Source organism: Vidua chalybeata, chromosome 6, assembly GCF_026979565.1.
Source record: "Vidua chalybeata isolate OUT-0048 chromosome 6, bVidCha1 merged haplotype, whole genome shotgun sequence".
NCBI lineage: Eukaryota > Metazoa > Chordata > Aves > Passeriformes > Viduidae > Vidua > Vidua chalybeata.
Window position 1 is genome coordinate 22496676 of NC_071535.1, and position 25715 is coordinate 22522390.

The 25715-nt window shown below is 42.6% G+C and overlaps 1 protein-coding gene across 5 annotated transcripts in view; it reads right to left on the bottom strand.

Moving 5' to 3' along the window:
• ESRRB (estrogen related receptor beta) overlaps nucleotides 1-25715 on the bottom strand; it is a 159491-nt gene that overhangs the window by 123323 nt on the left and 10453 nt on the right. For all 5 annotated transcript variants that reach the window (XM_053944533.1, XM_053944534.1, XM_053944532.1 and 2 more), the window contains exon 4: nucleotides 3850-4017. In XM_053944533.1, the coding sequence (XP_053800508.1) occupies nucleotides 3850-3851 (2 nt within the window). In that variant the 5' untranslated portion in view covers nucleotides 3852-4017. The remainder of the gene's footprint in view (nucleotides 1-3849; nucleotides 4018-25715) is intronic.

The following is a 25715-nucleotide window of genomic DNA, read 5'->3' on the forward strand; positions in this document are numbered from 1 at the left end:
GGCTAGCTCACAACACACCAGCCCTTAGCAAAACAGAGGTGCTGGGCTTGCTGTAGGCAGGCAGGCCTGCTTTTTTTCAGCAACAGAAAGGTCTACTCAAGCTGCCCATGCATGTATGATGAACTCATCACAAAAGCAATCAGGCATTAATTTGGTCAATCATTCCTGTCACAGCAAATACAGTTCTTCAACTAGACTATTTGATGCAAGACTCCAGCTAAACTGAAGGACAGAAAAAATGCCTCAAAAGGTACAAGTCTATAGAACAGAAGTAGGACAATTTAGATATTAACTCATCCATACTTCCTTTTTATTTTTTTTTTCTTCTTAAAGAAAAGGTGACCCAAGAGTTAAGTAGAAACAAAAATAAAAAGCATTAGAAAATTAAATTGTGTCTTCCAGGCATTAATAATGAAAAGGCGACCCACCCTGCAATCCTTCTCATTTAGAGGAGTATTTATTTGGAGTTTCTGTTAGGCGGCTGCATGCACTGCATGCATCCTGCTTCACAGAAGAAGAGCCTTTTTGAAGCATCACTTGACTTTGTTTTAAATATCTTGCTACAGTTTCCATTTTAGCTCGTGAGATGATTATTTTCTCTCAAACTGAAGTTATACAGCAGTTGAAAATGCTGATGGCTTAACTGGTTTCCTTTTTTTTTTTCCCTCTCCACAGCAGCCCTGAGGGGTTTTAACTCTTTCTTGCAGCAGTGAAATCCTGCTTTTGGAGTTCAATGTTTAACTCTCGCTGGGAGACTCATAAATATTCGGAGTCACTCTCTCCCTCTCTGTTTGATTAGGAAATGAGCCTTTAACTCAATGTAATCCCCAAGCCATTAACAAAAAAGCCCTCAACAGCTCCACTATTAGAATTTCACTCCTAGCCCACAGAGGATTGAATTAGATTAACATAACTACCCGCAATCTGAGTTTATTTTCTGTGCCAGATAGAAATGTGTCTTCAGGAAAGGAAAAGAAGAGAGCTGGAGAGCAAGCACAGCATAATGAAATGTAAAAATAGATGAGAAATAGATGGACAGATGTACAGGTAAAGCGATAAAAAAGGTAAGAGAGAGAGAAAGCTACACAGTCTTTAATAACTGGCTGCTGGCTTTGGGGGGTTTATGCAGAAGGCCCCTCAAAACACAGAATTGTTTCAGGAAGAGTATTTTTATTCTGCTTGTGTTTACTTCATATTCTCAGGGATTTACAGTGAGGCACCTGAGCATGCTGTACTCCAGACACCTGTGCAGCAGATTTGGCACAGGTTTTATTTCTAATTCCCAAGAGATGTCATACTCAGCAATGAAACGAGAGGCGTGGAAAAGAGAATCTGCATGTCAATCATTACTTTGCAGTCAAAGAAACAAATAGACTGGGATAAAACAAAAGATGTTTGTTGGGATTTTTAAGGAATGAAAAAAAAAAATCATGCAATAGCATATGTACAGAAAGGCAGTTCAGAGATTGATAGGTGCTTAGTGCACAAAATGTGAATCACTAGTGATGCAGAAACTAAATAACAAACACTTTCTGCTACATAATGCATTGGTCTTTCCTTTAACCACGGGTAACCCCTTCCCTCCAAATAAAAGCAGTCCTATAAAGCATTGATCATCATCCCACAGGACAGTAGGCACTTGTTTTGTTGTTTTTTTGGTTTTTTTTTTCCAAAGCAGTAATAACAAGATATGGCAGGTAACAGAGCAAAATATTCACATGTGGTTGAAAGAGAAGGATTAAGTGCAGCAATTACATGGACACAACTATAGAATAGTCCAAACAAATTCTTAAGACTGAATCTTTTATAGCTTTATACTTGCAAAACTTCTTTGATTTCTCAGATTTCTGCGAAAATGTATGGTAAATGGGGGGCAGGGGGCAGGTTTACAGTAATTTCCAAGCATAGTCATGCTAATATTGTTTTTGTGTAGGGAAGAAAATAATTCAATTTTTTTTCCAGCAATGTCTCTTGGTTTTTAATTCTTAGTGGGACCTCAGAACAGCTATATGATAGATTCTTTGTTAGTTACAGATTCAGCAATTTTAGTCCTTTAATGCTTTTCAGAAAAATCTGCTCCTTTTATTACAAAATAACATTGCATTATTACAGAGAAGCAATAAATGTAATATCATGGCAAAACAAACAGAAAAGGACTTAAATAATCTAAATATGTTCATTTGTAAGTAAAGCAAAAAGCTTTAATAATCAAAATAAAGCTTCATATGATGACAGCGATCACGGTTTTATTTGTGAGAAAAAAGGTTCATAGCAAGCAACGTGTTGTAATGATCTTTGGGGGCATTATTTGGGCATATTAATTCACCTGGTTTATCCATATTCTCCTAAAAGCCTTCCTTATATCAGAATTCTAGCTGAATGATGGAGTATTCATATAGATGGTTAAAAACTTAGAAAGCATTAATATGTAGTCAGTAGTTTTTTATTCCTACCACTTAAGCTAAATGTTCTAAGTATTACAAAATGTACATCGAAGGAAAGCAAAATAAAGAGCTAAAGAAGAAGCCTATTTTTCACCCTTCTACAGTCAATCCAAGAAATTAATCTATCAAGTATTCCTCAGTACCTGATGTTTTAACTGTGAGGCAGCTCTGGTTTTATTATTCTGTTTCTATTAGACACTTTTTCCTCCAAATTATTTTAAGCTTAGCTTCATTTTATTTGTTGTGCCTTCAAAAGTGGTACATTTGGGGGGGGGTAAAAAGTTTTCTATAACATATTTTTAGTGAGAAATTTATGCTAAAACTTGACATACCAAAATAAAAATTGTAATATTAAGGTTTTGGGGGATAGACATAGCAAGGTTATTTTCCTATGCTTAGAATAAATATTAACCCTAAATTTTGTAAAAAGATGTAACACAAACCTCTGAAGCAAGAATATGAAACAAGAAAAACCTCTTATATTTTGACAAAAAATATTATACTAAAAGCTATTAACAAAAATATTCACAGTCATTCTTTTTCTCCATCTTAATATTTCTACTAAAAGCTATTAATAAAAAACAATTTCTGACTAATTATTGTTCTCCCTATCTTCACATTTCTGTTAATAAAAATACTCCTAAAATATATTATTGTTCAAACATTTTACATCTTGGCTGCTTTAAAGAAAACATCTCAGTGATGAGAGAGTAAGTTCCTTCTTTGATTATCACCGTGCCAACTTTGCAAAGACTTGCACCCCTCTTTTGTCATTGAAGATTCTTCAGTTGCTTTGGGACTTCTAAAATTAAAGAAACACCAACTGCTTAATGCTAAATCCCTTCAGTAAAAGCAAAATTTCATTGCATGTGTCTGATAAGAAAATATTTGATATGCAGCTGGGGGGGTATTGGGTTTTGGGTTTTTTTAATAGAGGGAAGGTTGTCACTTGGTTCTTTTAAGACAAGACTGCTAAAGTTCCCAGGTTTGCCTTTACCAGCATGGGATAAATAGCACCTGTCCTTGGTAAGCCCTTAAGCAGAGTTACGTTATACATTGACCTTTTTGGAATGCCAGCAAACCTGACTGTTTCTATTCCCAAAACAAAACTGTTCCACTCAAACTTTCATTTACTTATTTCCAGAGGAAAAAACCACGCTCAAATAGAGAAACCGCCTGATTTCTACAAAGTTCTGAACCAACTCCTCTCCTTGTGGGTCGCACTGACCTTCCTTTGACAGAGTGAGAATTGAAAAAATTATTACCTTTAACTGTATCAAGGTGCTGCCATAATTTTTAGACCAGATAAAAGGATTTGTGCAGAGCAATGCTTGGATAAAAAAAAAAAAAAAGAAACAAAACACAAGCCCATAAATGCAATAAAAGATAGAAGTTCGCTACTTACATGCTGCAGGCTGAGAGATGAGGCTCGAGGCTGGAGTAGAATTTCCCTTGCCCTCAGGTGTTTCTAATTGCTGATTAAATATCTTTTGGTTCTGCCTGCACCAGCCGACAGTCCCCTCTGCGTCTCTGCCTCTCTTTGTGACTAGGACACAGTACTCCGAGTCCCAACCTATAAATAGATCCCAGCTCTGTGATTGATATAACAGGCAGCTGACAAAAAAAAAAAAAAAAAAAAAAAAAAAAAAAAAAAAAAAAAAAAAGAAGAAAGAAATAACCAGGTCTTAAGCAAGGCAGCAAAAGCTGGGCTTTTAACTCTGCACTGTGCCCAGGGAGGAGTCCCCCACAGTCACCCGTGGGCATCAGAAAGAGAAAGTGCAAGGCAATTACTTTCCCAGCAGCATTACAGCAACTTGAGGCATGTAAAGTGAACGAACAAAATTCACTGCACAAAGAAGGAGAGGCAAAACACAACTAGCAGACTGCATCCAACTCTTTTGCAATTTAACAAAAATAAATGCCATTTTCAAAACAAGCTGGGAATTCTGACAGAACGAGAGAGGAGTTCAGAGCTGAGGTCTGGGGTTTGGTCCAGGCATGCTTGTATTTCTGCTGCAGAATAAACCAGTGGGAAGGTTGGCAATTTAACAGCTCGGCAGTCTACTTAGGGTCTCTGCCCACAAACACTATTTGATGAGGCTGTTCCTGCAAACAAAACTGAGGGCACTGATGGTACCTCCCTATTGACTCAGCAGAAGTTACTTAGCACTCAAGGACCTGAACCCTCTTTTCTGCTTAAGTCCTTGGCTGCCAGGAGAAAGTGACGAGTTACAGATAGCAGCAAAGCTCTTTTACAGAGGCTGAGCTGGGAGCCCACCATCTGGAGAGTGACTTGAGAGAACACATCACAGATGCTTCTGGTCTGGTCCTTATCACCTGCTACAGGGGGAATGGTCCTGGATTTTCCCATATTTAGTCCCTACAGATTCTCCTGTTAAAGCCACAGTGGCTGGTAACCTTTCCAGCAGGCAGCTGTTTCTCCAAGCCTTCACCAGCTCCTAGATATTCATGATTTCCAGTACAGCCTTAGTGACTAAGGGAGCGCCATAGCAAATGGAATCAATGGCAAGGCAGCTAATGATGAAGACCAGTGGAAGAGTGGTGAAGAAGAGGGAGAATAGTAGAGGCAAAACAGCTTTCATGACACTGCTGTCTTTGGCAACATCTCCTACAATCAACCCTAGCACCACACACACTCCTGCCAGAAAAAGTACTAGTGCAGACAGGGTACCAGACCCACCAGCCTTCTTTTCAACGTATTGCAAGGCTTGCTTGAGCTGAGATGGTAAAGAAATGCTAAACTCAAAGAGCAGGATAAAATCCTCAGGCACCAAGCCCATGCTGAACTCCGTGGTTCTTTGGCTCAGTGGCTAGCAGTACCTGAGCTATTTAAGCTAGTTTGGGCATGTCTACACCGCACTGCAGCTGCTGCTGTTACTGGAGTAAAGAAAGTTAGTTCAACAAGAGCAGCTATCCCAAATCAAGGCAAGGACTCACCACATCAGAGCCAAGGTCTCATTCAATTTCAGCTATTGATTATATAGGAAGACACAGTACTTTCCTCTATTCTGGCAAAATCCTAGTTCATGCTTAATTCACCTTGTGTCAGTGTCCTTTGTGTCTAAGCTGGTAGAATTTAGTCAAGAAGTTTTACAAAAAAACACTGTGTTCACTGGAGAGGGGTCTGATGAAGCACTAGGCAAAGACCCATGATGATTAGCCATTTTCCTCAGTTGAGCTACTGTCCTGTGTGAAGTCTGGCTTGTCACTTTACCACAGCTGCATATCCCTCAGCTTTGGAAAAACAGAGATAACAATATTTAACACTGTGCTTTAAAGCACTTTGATATCTACAGATGAAGACCTACAAATGAAGAGGGGAAAAAAAGTATCTGACAGGCTGAGCTCCAGCATGGAAACACACCCTCAATTGCCTGCTGGATTCTGGTCCTTCACCTAGTTGAATCAGATCTCAGATCAAAAATTACCTGATAAACAATGAAAAATTTTATTTTTGCCCTCTCATTTGGGCTGGGTAGTACAAGATATTTTGGGCTTTAATAGCGAGAGCTGTAAAACCTTTTACACTACCCATTGCCATCAGAAGGAATTTTAGACACTCTGTACACAGAATAATCAGGCTGAGGCATAGCAGACAAAGGTCCCAAAACCTAAATCCAAAAGTCACTTTTAAAAAACTCAGTTATAACTGTCAGACTGTTCTTTGCTGTTAAATATTGCTGACATCTAAAGTTCTTCAAATACTACTCTGTCAAGCTTTGTGTTGAATGGAAAAGCATCATCCCTACCCCTTTACATTGTCATGGGCTAAACTGATGCTCTGGTGGAAATACCCATGATGTAGTCTAAATCACAAGAACTTTTTGGGAACATCTCAAGCAGGTAGCTAGGAATTTCCATTCAGTTCTTAGGTCCAGGTCCAGTGTTATCACTGGCATCCCATACCTACATAGCAGAAGAAGTCCTGGGCATACACTAGTACCCCATTCTTTCACTTTCTGCTTGAAGGCTGAAGGGAGGAAGTCTTGACAGAAGCTACAGTTAACTAGCATGAATGAACTTTGAATGGAGTCAGAATTCCTCCATCCTTCCTCTCCGCCTTTAGACAGAAGGATGTATGACTTTAATTGCACCCCAGTGGGATACCCACCAATCCAGAGAAGATCTGCTTCAGATAAAACTTCAAACACAACTTCCACACTCCCACTGCCAGCACCCTTGTGCATAAACACCACTTAATTCCAGACTCAGGGCAAGGCAGGGAAAGAATCCAAGAGTGGAGGCCATGAGACTGAATGCCCACTCAAAACACTGCACAAATAAAGCCAGAAGATTTCAAAAGCAGAAACATTAAAAACAAACAAAAAATTACAAAGATAAACATTAGTGACTTATAGACTCTAGAAAAGCTCACCCTTTCCTTGAGGTACCCAAGTACAAGGTATTCTTGAGGTATCCTTGAGATACTCTTTACCCATTGTAAAGTGCAAGTGCAGTATTTTCTACTTGTTGCTTGGGAAAGTATTTTTTAAAAATGCTTCTTCCTAGGGGGGCCCCTTTGATCATGCACCTGTATTTCCATCTCAGATCCTCAATTCTACAGTGGAGGTAAAATTTCAGTGCTTATTTTCCTTCAGACACAGAGTTTGAGTCTTGCACATATAAATCTGGGCAGAATTTGCTCAGCTGCATGCAAGTTATTATAGAGGAATGCAAAATATACTTTCCTTTTAAAGCAAAAACAAACAAAAATTCATAGATACTTTTTTTTAGATAGGGCCAAAGCAAAAACAGTTGAAGCTTGAAAATACTGGTCCAATCAGTGAAATCTTCCAATTGCTTCTACCCGTACATTCAACTATACAGATACTCTTTGTCCCTTCTTCTGTGTGCCTCCAGATGCTTTGGTGCAAATCTGACTTATGTGTTGTAAGTTTAAAGCTCAGAGTCACTGCTGCTTTTATAACAGGAAATGCAGGTATGAATACAAGTATTAAAAGGTAAACTGAAAGTCAGCTTTGCCATTTCCAAGGCTAGCCACAAACTATGAAGAATAATATAACACATAATAAAAAGTTTCTTCATCAGAGTCACATTACTTTGAAAGAGCCTCACAAACCCAAAATTTCTAAACAGCTGCATTAGTGCCCTGCTGGATTTAGTGAGGTGTGAACTGCACAGATTTCAAACAAGGACTACTTACACACCAAAAAATGTTCTAAAAATGATGGGGTTTTTTGTTTTGGTTTTGTTTTGGGTTTTTTTTTTTTGTTTTGGTTTTTTTGGGGGTTTTTTTTTGGTTTTTTTGTTTGTTTTTTTTTTTTTTTTTTTTTTACATAAAGGAAGTTAATGTAAAAAACCCCAAACTAACAAATGTTCCAAGACTGAAAATTACAAGACAAGAAGTTGAAGATAAAAGAATGAAAAAGTTTGAATAGCAACTATAGCAACCATCTTCTGTATGCTTGGCACATACAGTATGACTCTTAGATCTAATAGGAAGTTAAATATACTGTGTATTTTGAAACAAAATAGCCTGAAAAACAGCAATTGCTCAAGAGGGAAATGCTGATAGATTAGTGGTTTTTTAATTCCTTATTTAATTGCAATGCCATAAACTTCATATTGCTTCAATATTCTTTTTCTGTGCAACCAACTGCCATAGCAGGCCTTTTTCTTGCACACATTGAACACAAAATTCATATTTTTGCATCCAGGTTTTTCATGTACCCTCCAGGATGGTTCATGCCATGTTGCCATGTCAAGTCTCTGTCATCAGCAGGGAAAGTCACACTGTTCTAATACTCTTGTAAACTTTGCTCCTTCTTTAGTTCTGATATATTTTTATTTTTTCAGGAATGTAAAAATGACTAAGATTTTAAGGCAGGCTTCCTACCAGGTTTAACCATTCCAGCTAAAGATGTTAGCACTGTCCAGCTGCTGGCCAGCTGGAGATTAGGACTCCAGCAGTTCTTTGGCAGAAAGGAATATGCAAACTTTCTGAATAGATACAAGTAAAGCACTCAGGCTAGGACTAGGGAACTTTCCTGGATTAGGCAACACCCAAATCTATTCTTTCATTTTCAGACCTGTGGGTAGAAAGTCACCTGGCACAGCTATTTGTAGCATTAGACTATGGAGAGGCACCATCTGTGGCTGCTCAAGCAGAGGTTATGCTATTGGCTTGAAGAAGAACAAGTGCAAGCATAGAAGAATGCTTCTCTCCCTCGTTTTTCTGAGTCCAGCAGTAATAACAATGCACTAATGAAAAACAGCTTTGTCTGAGCAACAAAACACATAGCAGAGTGTGTTCAGAAACTATCCAGAGCAAGCATTCAGTTCTACACAGACACACAGAAATAAAATCTGTAAGGATTTAAAGCCTGCAAGCACTAGGACAATCATATGCTGCATTACATTTAAATACACAGCCTTTGTCAGTGTATCACACACAGTATGATAATACAGTCTCTTCTACCTTTACCTCGCTTAGATCCATTCTAAATTTTCACTCCTACAACACAGCCTTTGCCCAAATGGGCTTCTGTGTTCACACCCATGAAAAAATAATATTAAAAAAACCCAAACAAACAAACAAAAAAAAAACCAGAAAAACAGAATAAGAATTCTTGGATGTACTCCTGCCTAAATTATGCAACCACAATATTCACTCACTGGAAACCACCACCATCCTCTTCCAGCAGCACGCTGCAATGCATTCCTCCAGCGCTGGGCTGTCCATTGCATCATTTGGGGCAAGCACCCTCTGCACTTTTTTATTTTGCTGCAGATGCCTTGCAGAAACTCACCACCGTTGTTGTACCACTTGCTCAGAACCTTGTTTAGCACCAGCAAGTCCACACCTGTGCTGGCAGGGCATTAGCTGTGCACTCAGACAAAGCTCAAAGCAGCCCGGCAGCCTACTACGGTCAGCTTCAGGCAGGAGATACTGTTTCATGTTCCCAGTGACCTTGGCGTGGCGGGGAGGGACAGGAAGCATGGTAACTGTCATAATAGAGCTGGTACCAATTTTGATATCAGGATAAGGAGAACAAAGTGACATGTAAGCCAGCTCTGGTGCCAGATCAAATAGAGACTAGGATCACCAGAAACAGCTTCCCCTTGGGTTTTTGTTTTGTTCTTAGTTCAGATGCCATCAGACAACTTCTACAAAACCCAAACAACTACATTATAACCACAGACAGGCCTAACCATGATGTCTGGCTCCAGATCTAAATTCCTTACAGCCAAACTGTTAGTTCAGCTCCCTTGAAAAAGTATCACCATCCTCCAAATTTGTGTGTCAGGGGGGCTGTTAGTACTCTCTCTTCTCCTCTGCAGGGAAAGGCTCCATACCCTTTGCGTGTCTTGCTTGATTAAAAGGTAAATTTTTAAAAATAAAAATGATGGGAAATAACTGATGAAGTTCCTCAGAGGAAGAGGATATTCTGCTTGCAGACACCCAGATGAGGAATAAGGTTTTCCAGGAGAAGCCCTCTGCATGCAAGCTGAAGGGTTTCACCTGCCCCCATTCCCCCTGAGGACATGCCAGCAGGCTGGCACAACTCAGCAGAGCTCTCAAAAGAAAGTGAGGTGCCATGCAAATCCTGCAGCTTCTAAAGCTAGGAAAGACCCATTCTGCAGTGGGTCCACTCCAAAGCAACACCATTGATCTCAGTCCTGCTTGACCTCGCAGCCACATTAACTGTGTCAGAAAGAGCCCTTATCTCTGCCCTGGGGGTAGGACTCTCTAAGAAGAAGGTGCACCTCTTACCCCTGTCAAAATACTATCAGCCAAGTGTCACTCAGCATATCCACACCAGGTGTCTGTGCCAGGTGTTGGCTGTGGGGTGGCTGCAGGGCAGCCTTAGTGAGCAGAGGCCAGGGCTACCCCATTCCTGATATGGGCTCTTCCAAATGGCTCCAACCCACCCAGCACAGGGCACAGCTGAGCCCCTCGGACAAAATGGTGGTGCCCATAGGAAAACATGTTTAAGAAAGGGCAGAAAACACTGCACAGGCAGTGAGGAGTCAGAGACAGCCCCACAGGCACTCAGGCCAGAGCAGGAGGGGAGGAGGCACTCAAGGTGCTGAAGTAGACAGTCCCCCCATGCCTCCGCTGAGGGCATGGTGCAGCAGGTGGATATTTCCTGAAGGAACTGCAGTTTGCAGCTGGCCAAGGACAGCCCACCACAGTGTGTCACAATAGATAGAAAAAAATCTGCTTTCTTCAGTAGCTCTCCCTCTGTAGCCCAGACCAGGTCAAACAAGTGCTCCTGACAGGTGATCTCTGGATGATGTTGCTGGGGCTTTTGTGTCAGGCTGGATACGCCACAGGGACAGGTAAGAGAAGACAGACAACCAAAAATAAACCTGAACAGAACTAGAAACTGTCTTGATATTATGGGAGAGCCTATTCTGTCAGGTCACACCAAACCCCTACCTACAATTCCTGACTGATGAGGAAATGAAACAATTGTGTTTGGGAAGCACTTGAGGGCACACATGACTTCCACAGACACAGCAAAGTGTATGCAGATGCCTGCCTCAATTCCCTTGCTGGCAGTGAAGTTCTGCCACCATAATACACTCCCTCACTGTGGGTAAATCAAACACAAAATGTCTGGCTAAGCATTACCCCCACAGAAGCCTCCCCAGCACATAAAGGTACAACAAAGTTCCCTTGCACCTCTAGGGGAACAGGAATCTGCATTTCCAACTAAAGCCTTTCAGCTTCTCTGTGCCATCTAAAACCACTTCTGAGCCCACTATATGGCTGCCAGGCCTTTGGCAGAGAGCTCTAAGCCCTTTTAAAATGTTGAACAGGTACAGACCCAGGTAGTATCCTTCTCTCCCTTGTATCTCTTTCTGTCTTTAGGCAAGTTCTGCTGAACTTTGGCTCAGCTTCCTCTTAGCAGTAAGTGAGGTGGTTTCTTCCTCTTCACTGCAATTCTGTTGCAGTCTCCTTTGCCCCCTCATTCCATCACCTCAAGTCATTTTTCATCTCAGTGTTGCCAGTCACCTCTGAAAGCTCTTCCAACCTGGACCCTTCCTGCTCTGCAGCCTGGAACACCTCAAAACTCAGAACATTTCCTCTTTAAGAGAGTGGAAAGAGAGAGAAGGGGGAAATGGCAAGAGCCTTTTCTTTAAATGTAGTTACTCATATGTGCCAGAAAGAAGAGTTTCACAAAAGGATTTCACGTTCCTTTCCTCTACTCTCCAGGCAGCCAGAAACTCAGCTACTCAGCATGGAGTTCACCCCACATGGAGGAGCAAGGCTACAGCACACAGAGGGGACAAGCTGCAGGGGAAGTTGGTGCAGCTGCACTTTACAAGCTTTACTGCTTGTAAATCAGTCACTTAGGATTTGGTCTGAAGATGCTTTGCGCTGAGAGAATGTCAAGGGAGGGACACACACATGGGCCCAGCAGAGAGGAGGCAGTGCCAGGGGGTACCAGGATAAGGTGCCAGGTGCTCAGACAAGTGGACCACAGCTGTCCCCACAGCCCAAAAGAGCCACGTGCTGCCAGCCAACAGAATGCGAGGCTGAGAAAGAACCAAAATGCCAACAGATTTCTCTGCAGAAAATCTGGGCATGTGTCACAGAGAACATCCCCCTTCTAATGTCTCTGTGGCCTTCTTCCCCCTCCTCCTCCCCTTCTGTGCTCCTGGAAGTGCTATGGGCCACTTCTGGACACAATGCTGTTCTGCAGCTCATCACAGGTATTCAAAGCTGCTGGAACCTGAGCTGGAGATCAGGTATAGCACAGTCCTTAGCCAACTATATTGCCCTCCATACTCCCCTCCTCCTCCCCATCCCCACCTACCCCCTGTAACAAGATGTCACATTCACCAAGGCTTAACAGTGAGAAGGAGGGGAAAAACATCTCTCAAATTCTTAACTTCAAGTGGATTTACCCAAAGCCCCTTGGAAACAGCTGCTTGAGGAAGGTTTCTGTGGAGCCCGTGTTCCAGATGCAGACATTTGGTTGCTCAGTCCCTTGCTGTTGCTTTAGTCTGTGCTCTCGCCACACCTGGACCTGTCCTCACCTGGAATAACCAGTCCCTTCCATCGCTTCTGCCTAGGGCCCTGCTGCTGCTGGGAGGTGAGGCCCAGCTCCTCTCCTGTTGCCTCCCTTCAGGAATGTGTCACAGGCATGGGCTCACACACTCATACACCGCCTTGCTGGGACTGCCCACTGAGCACAGGGAGGCAGATCTAAAGCACTCATAGTAGCTTCTTCCCTGACACATCATGTACCACACAACTGTCCTGTGCTTACAAGCTTGGGGAAAAAAACCCAGTATGAAATCACAACCATCCTTCATCACCTCTGTGCAGCAATAATCTTTGTGCCAGAAGTGTAGGATTCCACCCCGTGTGTGCTTTCGAGGCTGGGCAGCAGGGTCACTTTGCAGCCAGGTAACAGAAACTCCAGGAGAAGTCCCGTTTTTATGGCACACAGCAAATAAAGGTACATTAACAAAACAAAGCTATATAGGGTTATTTGAGTGTGTTCCTAACAAGCTGGTTTGGATTTCAGCAGAAAGACAGCGTCATTCATTTGGACTTTATATCCAGATGAGATCTAGGCTATATTAATTCAAATGCAAAGCACCATGAGATTGTATCTAGGCTGTGTTATCACTGAGTTAATATACCTTAAGTAATACAGACAACAGAACCTCTCTTTCTTGAATATATTTTGTACCTTGCTGTGAGATCCTGGGATTCATTTACCAGGTGAAACTACATGGAAACTTGAAGGACAGACTACCTTCTTCTCTTTGGAAGCCTGTTCTCCAAAGCTGTTGAGCTACATATGTGTCATTCTCCCAAAGAAATTTCTTTTTGCCACTTTATCAGATGACACAATTCACATTTTTAAATTCGTAAAAGTGGGATGTTAGAAAACATATACCCTGTGGAAATGTTTTCATGTCTCCTTCTTAAGTTTTCAAAGAAAACAATTCATATTTGGGGGAAAAAAAAAGTTAATTTATTTTTCATTTTCTCCCTGGTCATTAGGCAGAAAATGAGACTCTAGAGGCATGTGGACTGCTCTTTGTAATCGTGGGTCATTTCATATTTCTTGATGGTATTAGGAAATTCCTCAAGAAAGTATTTTCCTAAATCTCTGTAATTCTCTCACAAAATTTAACAAAACACTCAAATTTTTAAATAATTATTTTCAAGTCTTCTGTATTAACTACTATTGTTCTGAGTTGTGGCAGTAACTTGGAGAAATTGTTACTCACTCTAGAAAAGCTTAATCAAAGAGCAAAGAAGACCTGATGCCCAAAGCCACAAGGAAGCACTTCCTTGCCCTGAACTGCTCTTTGATTCTGTCCTTCAAAGGTGATTTCTTCAGCCAGGTTCTCCATAAATGCAAACTCTTATTCAGCTCCTTCTTCAGAATGTGTGAGACTGTGCAGAGAAACTGCATCTGCATTGCTACATTATGTTTGCAAAATGTTGCCTGTTACCTTTGCAAACATTGTTAAGTGAGTCATGGACAGCCTCAGTGGTCTACGTAATGGCAAAATTGCAAATAAAAGCTCTTCAGCCATTACCTTTATTTAGTGTTCAGAGCAGGCAAAAGTAAGGAAGTTCACAGACAAAAATGTCATTAGGGTTGTGCCCTGACAGAGATGACTACATAGCTACTGTTCATCTCTGAGACTTAATGTTTCCAGATGCCTCATAAATGATAATTTTTACTTCAACTAATTACAGACATGCTGTGGTGACTCCCCAGACAGGCTTTTTGTAGTATTATTATTGTTGTTATTATTATAAGCAGCATTCAGAACCTGTGGTCCTATGACACTTAGCACCACGTATATGTAAATATGCAAATATGATCTTTACTGCAAATACTTTGTAATTTGAGGCCTGGTCTGCATCATTTTTGTGCAAATGTAACTATCCCACTTCACAGGAATGATTTTACAAGAACATTTCACTGGAAAAAGTTATGTAACTATAACCACATTTATGTTAGTCTAGCTTACATCTCCAAAGAACTTGTGCTGAACTAAGTATGTCGGACCAAAGTAATATTCATGCCAGAACTGGACCAGGTTGACTATACTGGGATCCAAAATCACAGTGAAACCAGCACTCAAGAGTCTGACAAAAACTGGGGCACACATAAGTTGAGGTCAGAGGATACAGTCAGTACAGGCATCAGCAATTTTATATCTGCATTTCAGCTTAACTTCTTTAAGAATCTTCTCTCTGAAACAAAGATGCCTTGTTTGCAATAGCATTCTCTGTTGTGTTTGACTGGCTTTTAAACTCTATTATACTGAGGCTGCACTGTTACTCACCTCTTACTAAATTCCAGGGAATCCACATGAATTAGCAGGATTATGAATGCCCAAAAAGAAGGAAGCTCATGCCTTACTCTTCACTAGACAATCTGCAAGACACTGACCAAAAAATGGATCGTCTGATGCACTCACAGAAAGATGTGAGCCTCAACTGAACTCTTCTGTAATTGGGGCATTTGGACAGTCCCTGTCCTATGCGGATTTCCTGGACTCTAATAAGCATGAGCTCATCCTGCAGTCTTCCCTAAGGTATAATAATAAGGTCTCTACCTGTCACCTATTTCATGAAACTTGTCTGAACTTAATACCTTTCAGACTCTGACTGGGTGCAAAATGCATTTGAAATTAGATACCATATTAAAAAGCTACACAGACTTAACCAGTGTAATCACATACTCAGTATTCCCTTAGAAAAGCAGACTTAACAATAAATTCAAACTAAACTAACAGGGCATTTTTCTAAGGAACACAATTATTTGTATTTAATTTTCTTGAAAACAAAAGAAAACCAGATAGACAAGTGACACCCACAAGGAACCAAGACCAAAAAGAGCTGGATGTGCAGTGCTCAGCTTCTTCCTGTTTCACTCTTCTTGTCCTGCCATATTCCTCCTTGCTGATGAGCATCATCCCACCTCAACCCTAATCTGCCTTACATGAAGCACAGGAAGAGAGTAGGCAAGGGCTTCATGAGCACTCCTGGATTCTGTAATTGGTGGCAGATTTAGGGCTAACAGTTTCCTTGGCCCCCGAGATGTGCATGAACTAACAATCTTTCACGTGCTAATAAATTGTCACTATTGTGCACAAACATCTGAAATTGAAAGCCAAATTATTCTTCCAGATTCAGTGCCTCCTTTTACCAGTTTCTCTGTTTTGAACCACCCCTGTTTTTGATCTCTTTGAGAACTTGAGGATTTGAAGTGGTGATGGTAGGCTGCAATCTGGATAGCTGTTTTCCTTCTGTGCTCTGTTACTCCAAGGAGGATAGGTAGATCCTCTGCATGTTCCAGTAGTAGACAGGTTTCTTGGAAGAAAATGCAGCAGACAGCTACATTCTCTAGAGGCAGATCACAGGATAAATAGATATGGATTGTGTTAGTCCCATATGAGGTATCAATTCTATGTCTTTGTCTTATCACTCCATTCCTCCCGCTTTGCAAACCCAAAACACTTTCTCTGAATAATCACAACTGCACTGATTTCTTCCCTCTGCAAGGGAGCCAGGAGCCTGCACTGATATTTTTAGGTAACCCACTTGCTCTGTTTTCTTTCCCCTCTGTGAATAGATCCCTCACTTATTCTAACCCATAATCTCACATACAATTCTAGTCTCTTTCTCTTCTAGCACTCTCTCAGAACTGCAAATGCAGCACCTACTGCCTACATACAGGGCTACACTATTGCTTTCTGCTGAGGTTTCCTTGCATTCGGCCCTCTCCCAGGGCTGAACCAGAAGTACATGACCAGAAGTACAGAGCTAGAGACTGCAAAATGACCTTGATAAAAGTAGAAAGTGGTTGATAATATAGAAAGCCAAGGAAAACTTCCAATGAATATTTTTATGATTATTCATCAAAGCTGATAAAGATCCCATTCCAAAGGAAGGGGGGTAAAAGACCCAGTCAGCAAAGGAAGGTAATCTACAACCAAATAAGTTTCTCATCTAAATTCTCTCCTGTTTCATAGTGACAGTTGGCATAAAGTATCACTGCTCTGACATGCAGAAACCTTGGTGCCAAGTTTGTGGAAGCATGAACAACAAAACCAGTAACAAGGCAGGAGAGGATCCGTCAGTCCTTTTGTGGCTATGTCCAACCCATGCTGCTGAGGTCTCAAAAGAGTTCCCCCTTTGATTCTAACCATATCCTGGTTTTCCATTTTTTCTCATCTGCTTTGGGAATCTTAGGAATGTCTTTTTACACACACCCCTTTCAGCCTGTGTGCTTTGTCCTACCCATCTCCTTTTTTCTTCAAGCTTTCCATGCTTGGTGCTAGTCTTTCAGTTTCTCGTTTTATTTTGGCCCACAAACAGCCCCCTTCCCCTGCATGTCAACAGCAGTGGGAAGTAACCTAATTAATAGTTTCTTGATAGCCTACCCCACACATGCACACACCCATCCCCCCAGTATCCCACTGGCAATTCAACAGCCCTCTCTCAAGAAAGGAAAATATTTCCATACTAATTAATAACAACATCGGGTAGTTCTGGGCGGAAGGATCTGGGATTCCCATCTGGGCCTAGATCTCTCGAGCTGAAGGAGCAGCTGTACCTCAGAGCACATTTCCTTTTCCAATTCCTTGTATTATTAACTGTTTACACTGTTCTTGGTATCAAACATCTTCGCAGCCTGGCTTCTATGTTAGCTGGTATCTCTTCAACTGAGTTCAGAACTAATTCCTTCAGCACTCAGACTGTGCCTCTCATTTAGCACATGGCTCTTGTTCAGAAACCTACAGTGCTTCCCTTCTCTCTTCTCCACCAGGATTCACATGAGCCAAGGACCTTTGCATGCTGTGGTTCTCAAAGGACACAGACTCTACTGTATCCATTTAAAATGTCTTTGCTGCTTGACTTCCCCGACTTGCACTTCCCTGTCCCTGTTTCTGCCACAACCACTTACAAAAAAGAACCCCCCAAAAACCCAAAACAAACAAACATACAAACAAACACCAAAAACCAAAACAAACAAACAAACAAACAAAAAACCACCACAAAACCAAGCTCTATTTTTGAAGTATTCTGCAGAGAAGGAGTAGTTCTCAGTGCTGACTGAGTTAGTGCATAGATGTTTTTTCTCCAGATGTAGTAGGATAGTCCAACTCCTGTCTTCACCCAGGAGAGGGGAAAGGTACTAAATGCTTCATTAAGGACTGTGCTCAGAAATGGGCTTCCAGAGAAGAGGTGAAGCATATGAGAATCTTGCTGTTCTGTCTCGGAATCACCAACAAGGGAGAGTTGTGCCTTCTGCCTCTAGAGGTGACCTGACACAACATGACCACTTGCTTCTTTTGCATCACAGGCCAGGAAAGAAAAGAAAATTGAATAAAGTGTGAGAAACACTAGTGCTTCTGAAAAAAATGCAAAGGACAGAGCTCTTCCCAGTAAGAAAAAATTATACAGGTCCTTTACCATCTATCATCTCCTTAAATCTATGACAAATAAGCAAGAGTATTTCCTAGAAGCCCTGTACAGTCAGCTTTGTTTTAGGGGACGCAGTATTGAAGCAAGACTGCCATTCTCCATCACATACACTGGAGGACAGGCTGTCTCCAGGGGCTGTTGAAGAAGCAGAAACACCAGCAGCAGCTACAGAAAGGTTCACACTATGCAGGTAGATACCCACAAGAACAGGTCCTTCTCCTGTACAGAGTGACCTAGAAAAATACTTCCAGAAAAATACTTAGATAAAAGAAATGTACAAGGAGCCCATTTATGAAGCAGTGGGCCAATGAAAGGCATCTTCAAAACAGAGTAACAAGGAAGGAAGAGTAAAACAGAGAAAATGAAGATAAGTGAGGTGCCCCCAGTTATTCTGTCACAGCAGTGCTTCCTGCTCAGCCTTCACAGCATCACATCCTCCATGTATCCACTTCCCAGGCCAGCCTTCTTCTGAAGAGCCTTTCATCCCTCAGCTGCTGTCCAAGCCTCAGTGTACTCTCACTGTCCCCAGTGCCTGCTTGGCCACAGTGTGGCCCAGTCTCCCCCATCTCCAGAAACAACCATCCTTGTACAGCAAAGCATATGTGTCCATCCACAAGGCTGAAAGAAGGAAGGATGGAAGGAATGAAGGAAGAAAGGATCCCTCTTAAAGAAGGGGGAAGAAGGATGGAGACAGAGGCAAATAGGAGGGAGAGTGAGAGGGGCCATAAATTCCCTTCTAATTCCAAATAATTCCGATTACACGGATGAGTAGTTTTCAATCAGAAAGATAATCTCAAAGATAGATGGCAGGATAATTGCTCGTCGGCGCGACGTAAATATTGTGTCGTTTCTATTAATCTCAGCGAATCGGGTGTCAGGGTTGTCACTCATTCATCAAAACAAATTAAAAAAAAACATATTAAAAAAAGAGAGAGATGCAGGAGGGAGGGGGATGTGTATCCAATAAGCAGCTGAAGGCGTGCAAGGTAATGAATGCTGCTTACAAGCTGTTTGCATTTTTTGCTTTATAAAAGCTAAAGGTAACTCAGGCAGTAGATCTTTATTAAACTCTTGGTAGGCACTGCAAGGGGCACTGCTGCACACCAAACTGAGTAATAGGGCTGCAGAATGGGACTGTGGTTGTGAAACAAGGGAGGGAATGAAGTGCACAATACACCCTAGATATGGGGCTGAATAGTCTGGGCATTAACAACAGGCAGGAGGTACTGCAGAGTCATCATGGTACCTGGAAGAAAGGACACAGATCACAGCACAAAACAAAGGCAGTGCCTCCATTGCCAAGTATAGGAGTGGGCAGGGAAAGGAGAGCGATGTGGAGAGGTCAGCTAGCAGAGCACACAGTGCCTTGGTGCAATTTTGCCACACTGGCTGCAGGATGACAGTGCATCACTGCCCCACTGCTTTATCAACCTATCTGCCTAGTATTTCATCCCCAGGCACTGTGCACCTCCTCTCTCTGCCCTTGAAAACCACATGGCCTTAGGCATCTTCCTCATAGCCCTTGGGTCCCCTGACTCTACTGTATTGGCTTAGTTCATTACTGCTGACCCAGCAGGACTGATGCCCCCCTGCACCCCTCTCATCCTCTCCTGAAACACACTCACTTGCCTAGGACAGTGCCTTGGTCTGGGACCTACAGGTAAGAGCTTGGGTCATGTACTGGTCAGAGTGGCTACACAGAAAATTCCTTGGGAAGACCCTCATTCCATACTGACATCCATTTCCTGAGAGCTGACACCACGTTCCCCAGTTCAGGAGCCCTAGACTTAGCTTCAGTGCCAGGGATTTTCTGTAGAGGGTGCTGGGCTGAAACTACCACTCACATGACACAGCTGGCACAGCTTTACTTGCAGAGATCAGGTAGGAACAAATAACCTTAAAGAAAAGGCTCCCCATACAACTTTCACCTTACCCAAGGATAGAGTCATATCTTTCCAAGAGTGAAAAACTTCTGCTTAACAATAACCTCCAGCCATGCCATCCTGTGCAGCAATCCACCAGAGCTGGTGAACTAGTCAAGGCTGGATTAGCATTTGAACAAATAACTTCCGCAGAAAACTCAGCCATGGGCAGGAGCAGTTCATAACTGTGCAGGAAGGCTCTCCGAGCCAGGGCTGTTTGAACCGGCTGCTCACTGCAACAGGGAGGTACATCATGGTCACCTATAGTCACTGAAGTGGTGCTCTTCAAACAAGTCACCTCACTTTGCTCTTGAACAAAACTGTTTCCTTTTCCTTGCCTGTAGTCTGGAGCAGCCAAAACACTACCTGAAGCTTGTGCTCTTGATGGTGTATTTCAAGTACCTTGAGATGAAAGAAATGCAAAGCTATGAAGTTTTTAGACCAGACTTAGTTTGTCAATAAGTCAGACAAGTTTTGCCCTGCTGTGCTCCAGGAAGAAGCTGGCAGGTTTTGGCTGTAAGTTAGCTTAGTGCTTTGCAAACAGCCCCTTAACACAAGGGCCTGAACCAGTGCCCAGGGGCTGTCTTCACTAAACGGATTTGAAAAATGCTAATATTTCAGCCTGGCCACATCAGTGTTTCTGTTCATTTACTGCTGCTGTGTGCTAAGTGAAGATTTTTACTTAAAAAGCCATTCTATTGGTAGCTCCTGTTGAAATTTGGAAACAAATTCTCCATGAACATCCTTCTGCCACGCTACAACAGAACTGGTCCCAGTGTAGGACAAGATTCATTAGGATTGAGTGCTGTTCTCACTGCACAGTCCTCTGGGACAGAGGGAGCAGGGATACTTGTCCCAGCAACACATTTAACCTGTCAATCCAGCCAGCAACGCAATATCCGCTGGGGATTTCAGTTGCTTCTGTGATCCTGCCTTATCTCCCTACATCCCCCGGCGTGCCCACCACTCGGTGAAATGTCACTTCTCTCTCCCCTTCTTCCAAGATGGAAGTGAACTTGTGTGCCTGGCAGGGGTCTGACAGACATGAGCTGAAAGGCTGTCAAGGACCCACTGAAAAGCAGGCAAGCCACACTGTGTCAGATTTCGGGGTGTAACAGTGCAGCTTTCTGTCTGCTCTTGGGCTAACTCTAAATGGAACCTTTGATAGGCAGCCAGGCAGCTGTCATCACAGGGTCAGCCTCAGAAGCAGGAGGGTATGAGCACCTGGGAAGCACATGCCAGTGAGCAGAGAATAGCAGCAGTATTGTAAGGCTCAGTACTAGAGGGAACCAGGAACACCAGAATGAAGGGAGCATCAAGCACTGGATAATGAAATAGACCAAGGGCATCCATCCATAAGTCCTGAGAAAACCTCAGTTCCACAATGACTTCTCAGGGGTGAATGTCCCACAAAACCAGCCTCCTACTAACTCCTCGGTGCTCATTTCCCTCTCTTAGAAATTAGCCTAAAGGAGACTCTTCAAGGGAAAAGACTGCAAAGGTAATTCTCTTCAATAACCACCCAGTGTCATTTTTCACATCCCATCAGTGAGGACTATATCAGATTGACTTTACTATGACTGGTATCAGAGCATCTAAACGTGACTTAATGCTCAAGAAGAATTTGCCATTTCTCTGTATGTCACACCTTTCCCAGTGAGTCCCTGAATGGCTCTCTACAACAAATGACTGAGCTCACCCATGAAGGATGTGAGGGAAGAGTAAATCCACACTGAAGGGAAGCTCCTCAATTCCCTGATTCAGTGGTCTGATCCCTATGCTCACGGAAATTGGAGTTAGAATTATGAGCTTAAAGAATTAGAACAGTATAAACTATGCACAACAATATACAAATAATTAACTTACAGTACTAATTTAGTCAGTGCTCTCACTCCTGAACAAGAGTTGGTCCTTTGTTTAGTAGACTCCTTTTAAAGTACATCTGCAACAGCTTTGAGGAACAGCTTTCAGGTAACCAGCTGACAATCTAGACCTTCAGGCAACACTTTTTTTCAGCAACATTCTTGGAAAACCAACATCTCACAAATGAGAAAGTGGATTAAACTGAAAATGTTAGTATAGAATGAACAGCTACTCTTCAGCATGTGTACAGCTCAAAAACTTAGTCACACCAGGGTTTGTGCTAGGGCTGAAGTATATTGTGAGTGACCTGGAAACTGAGAAGAACAGGTGGTAGAAAAATGCAGACAGCTTCATTTAAATTAATCAAGATAAAAGTGGATCAAGAAGAACCTCAGAGTGACCAAGCTGGATAGAAAAGCAGAAAACTGCTGGTGAAATACAGCATCAGCCAAAGCCAGGCAATGCTGACTGCCCTCAGAGAGCACTTCAATATGCCTGCAAGTTCCAAAGGCATACAGGAAACATAGACAGTGAAATGGAAATGACCTTTCACTCCACAATGGCGGCTACAGGAAAAAAAAAAAAAAAAAAAGAGCGGGGAAAAAAACCCACCACTTATTCAGATACACCAGGAAGGAAATAATAAGTGATAATAGACAGGAATTTTTGTCCCTGTGTTCTGTGCACTACAGTAGCACTGTCTCCAGTAGTATGCCAGGGTAATCTCTCAGGAGAAACATTGCTGTTCTCCATCTTTTTCCTTCCTTACACACCACCAAAAAGAGCAGAAGGAAACCATGCCCACAGAGAGATCCATAATAGCTGGTTCTTACTGAGTATTTTCTGGAAGAGAGCAGAAATAGGAATGTAAAGCTGAGAGAGAAAAGTTTCCAGAGAATATAGAACATATGGAACTACATTAACTCATGGGACTTACCCCACCAAGTAGCACTGAGTTAAGTAGCATGGCTTAAGCAGGATTAAAAATTGTATCAGATAGATATTTGAATTATAGTGTGATCTATGCAGGTTCTTCAGTCCTCCTCAATGACAGCAGCCAAAACTTGCTGCAAGAATATCATAGTACTTTAGAACAATCTGCCTCTTCACATAAAATTGTCATCATGTCAGTCAGAGATTCAGTTAAAACTCATAAGCTGGTAAAACTCTGAACATCAGTGAGTAACACTGTGCCCAAGACCACATCAGTGACTGGATGCCACCTCAGGGAATATGCCACAAACTTTATCAATAAATTGGGTGGCAGCTCTTTGGCTTAAGTGGTGATTTGTGTACTGACAATAGCTGTTTCTATATCTAAGTTCTTACAAAAAAAGATGAGAATATACAAAGCTGTCCCCTGAGCTTGCCAATGTGCCACCAGCTGGACCCACCTTCTTGGAGGAAAGCCAAAAAATATCCAAAATTGGAGGCTGAAGTCAACCTCAGACCAGCAGAGAGAGAAAAAAAACCTTTCCCCCAAACTGGACTCTTCTGAAGCATCAGCCAGGCTGGGAAACAGGACTCAGGAGCAGGGAGATAACTGGTGCAAATTGGCATGGTAACTTCCATACTTGTGCATGTCACCCCATCTAGCTTTATGTCAAGTGCTGGATGGCTCTTTTCTGTGTAACTCCCCTGCACCTTCTTATATCTAGATCACCCTCCTTTGTCTCTCTCGATGAGGAGAAAGGTGTGGTAAGGTAAGTCTGCCATGTTACCCAGAGGCAAAACAACTGAGTACTGACCACTAGAGCCACTTGCAGAGGTCAGGCTGGAAAGCATTGCAGGGTAGAAAGAGCCATCAAAGGCAAAATTGATAAGCTTCCCTTGTTACATTTCCCATCTCTGCCTCACCTTTCCACGACCTTTACAGACTGGCAACCCACTGCTGAAATCCCCCCCTTGCAGGCAGCATTTCCCACATACTGTAAGAGCCCAGGATCAGCCTGTTCCAGTATCCAAACTGAGTAGCAATACTTCGTTCAAATCTTTTTGTAAAGTGATTCTTGAGTCTGTCAGGATCAATGCTACTCTACAAAACAGTTTTAATATATATTCTATTTAATCTTCTTACTTCTTCTTGCTCCACAGCAGAACCTGTCAAGACTGGTAAGGTGCATGGTACAACTAACCCCAAGGAAAGCTCATTTGCTTCCACTCAGCCTCTGTCAGCCTCTCCTGAGCACTACAAAGGCTATGTAGAGATTTTATCACTGCTGTGAGCACCTCTGGGAGCATCCATGACGCTGCTCAGAGGAAAGCCCACACACAGAGATGCAGAGCACTCAAGGCACCCAGCCATGAGAGAGAGTCATGCAGAATTGTTCTTCAAGGGATGGATTTTCAGAGTCCTCTCACATCACCTACCTCACTGACCCGACCTGATACCTACAGCTGGTGGGAGATGTAGGAGCATGTTTACCACATGTCCCAGCTGAACAGGAAAGTCAGGGACAAAAGGGAGAACATCCTGCAGCAATGGCTCAAAGCAGTCTAGGCTGACAATGAGGCAGATTCCCCAAGAACATAAAGGGTGAAAGTTAACCTCCAGGATCTATACTGTTCTCTTTTCTCTCTCAAATGATAAATGGACAAAACACAGAAAATTAAACCCTAATGCCACAAGAAAATCCTGAGACTCCCAGGCCTGAGTCTGGCTCACCCACATAAATAGCTCCCTGCTATTTATCTCATTACTTCCTTGCTCCTCTGTTTCTCCACCAAATGTTACCCTGAGTAACAAGTGATGAGGTGAGTAAACAACTAGTTCATGGGTGAACCATATAGAGTTATAGCAAATGGGATGACATCAGACTGGTGACTGGTCACTAGTGGGGTTTCACAGAGCTCCATCCTTGGTCCAGTTCTTTGACATGTTCAGAATGCTGAAGGTACAGGACTGGGAGGAACTGTTGACTCCCTTGGAGGCAGAGAGGCTCTGCAAAGAGACCTTGAAAATTATGGACATGGGCAATCATCAGCCATATGAAGTTTAAGAAAGACAAATGCCAGGTTCTGCACCTGGGATAGGGCCACCCTGGATATAAGTACAGACTGGAGAATGAGATGTTGAAAAGCAGTCCTGAAGAAAGGGACCTGAGAGTCCTGTTCAATGACAAGCTGAACCTGAGCCAGCAGTGCCCTGGCAGCCAGGAGGGCCAGTGTTGTCCTGGGGTGCATCAGGCACAGCATGGCCAGCCAGGCAAGGGAGGGGGTTGTCCTGCTCTGCTCTGCACTGGGGCAGCCTCACCTCGAGTGCTGGGGACAGTTTTGGGTGCCACAATATAAGAAGGTTATAAAGCTATTAGAGAGTCTCTAAAGGAGGGCCATGAAGATGGTGAAGGGCCTTGGGAGGAAACCGTATGAGGAGCAGCTGAGGTCACTTGGTCTGTTCAGCCTGGAGAAGAGGAGACTGAGTGGAAACCTCATTGCAGTCTACAACTTCTTGGTGAGGGGAAGAGGAGGGGCAGATACCAATCTCTTCTCTCTGGTGACCACTGGCAGGACCCGAGGGAATGGCCTGAAGCTGGGTCAGGGGAGGTTTAGGTTGGATATTGGGAAAAGGTTCTTCACCCAGAGGGTGGTTGGGCACTGGAAAAGGCTGTCCAGGGAAATGATCACAGCACCAAGCCTGACATAGTTCAAGAAGGGTTTGGACAATGCTGTCATGTACATGATGTGATTCTTGCAGCTGTCCTGTGCGGAACCAGGAACTGGATTTTGATAATCCCTGTGGGTCCCTTCCAATATCCCCTCAGGATATTCTATGATTTTATGAAAAGCTAGGGTAGGGAGAACAAATGTGCATGCTGAAGAATTCAAGAATTTGTATAAAGATATCTGAAAAATGTAGCTGAAGATAATTGCATTTTGCATGCCTGTGGGCATGCCTGTGGATGTAAGGGTCACATTTTGCCCCAGAAAGCCTCTCACTGCAAATGCATCCATTTAGAAGCACATGGAAATCTCTGTTTCCTTCTGGGAAATCGCTAGTAACAGGACAGCTTCTCAGCAGAGCTA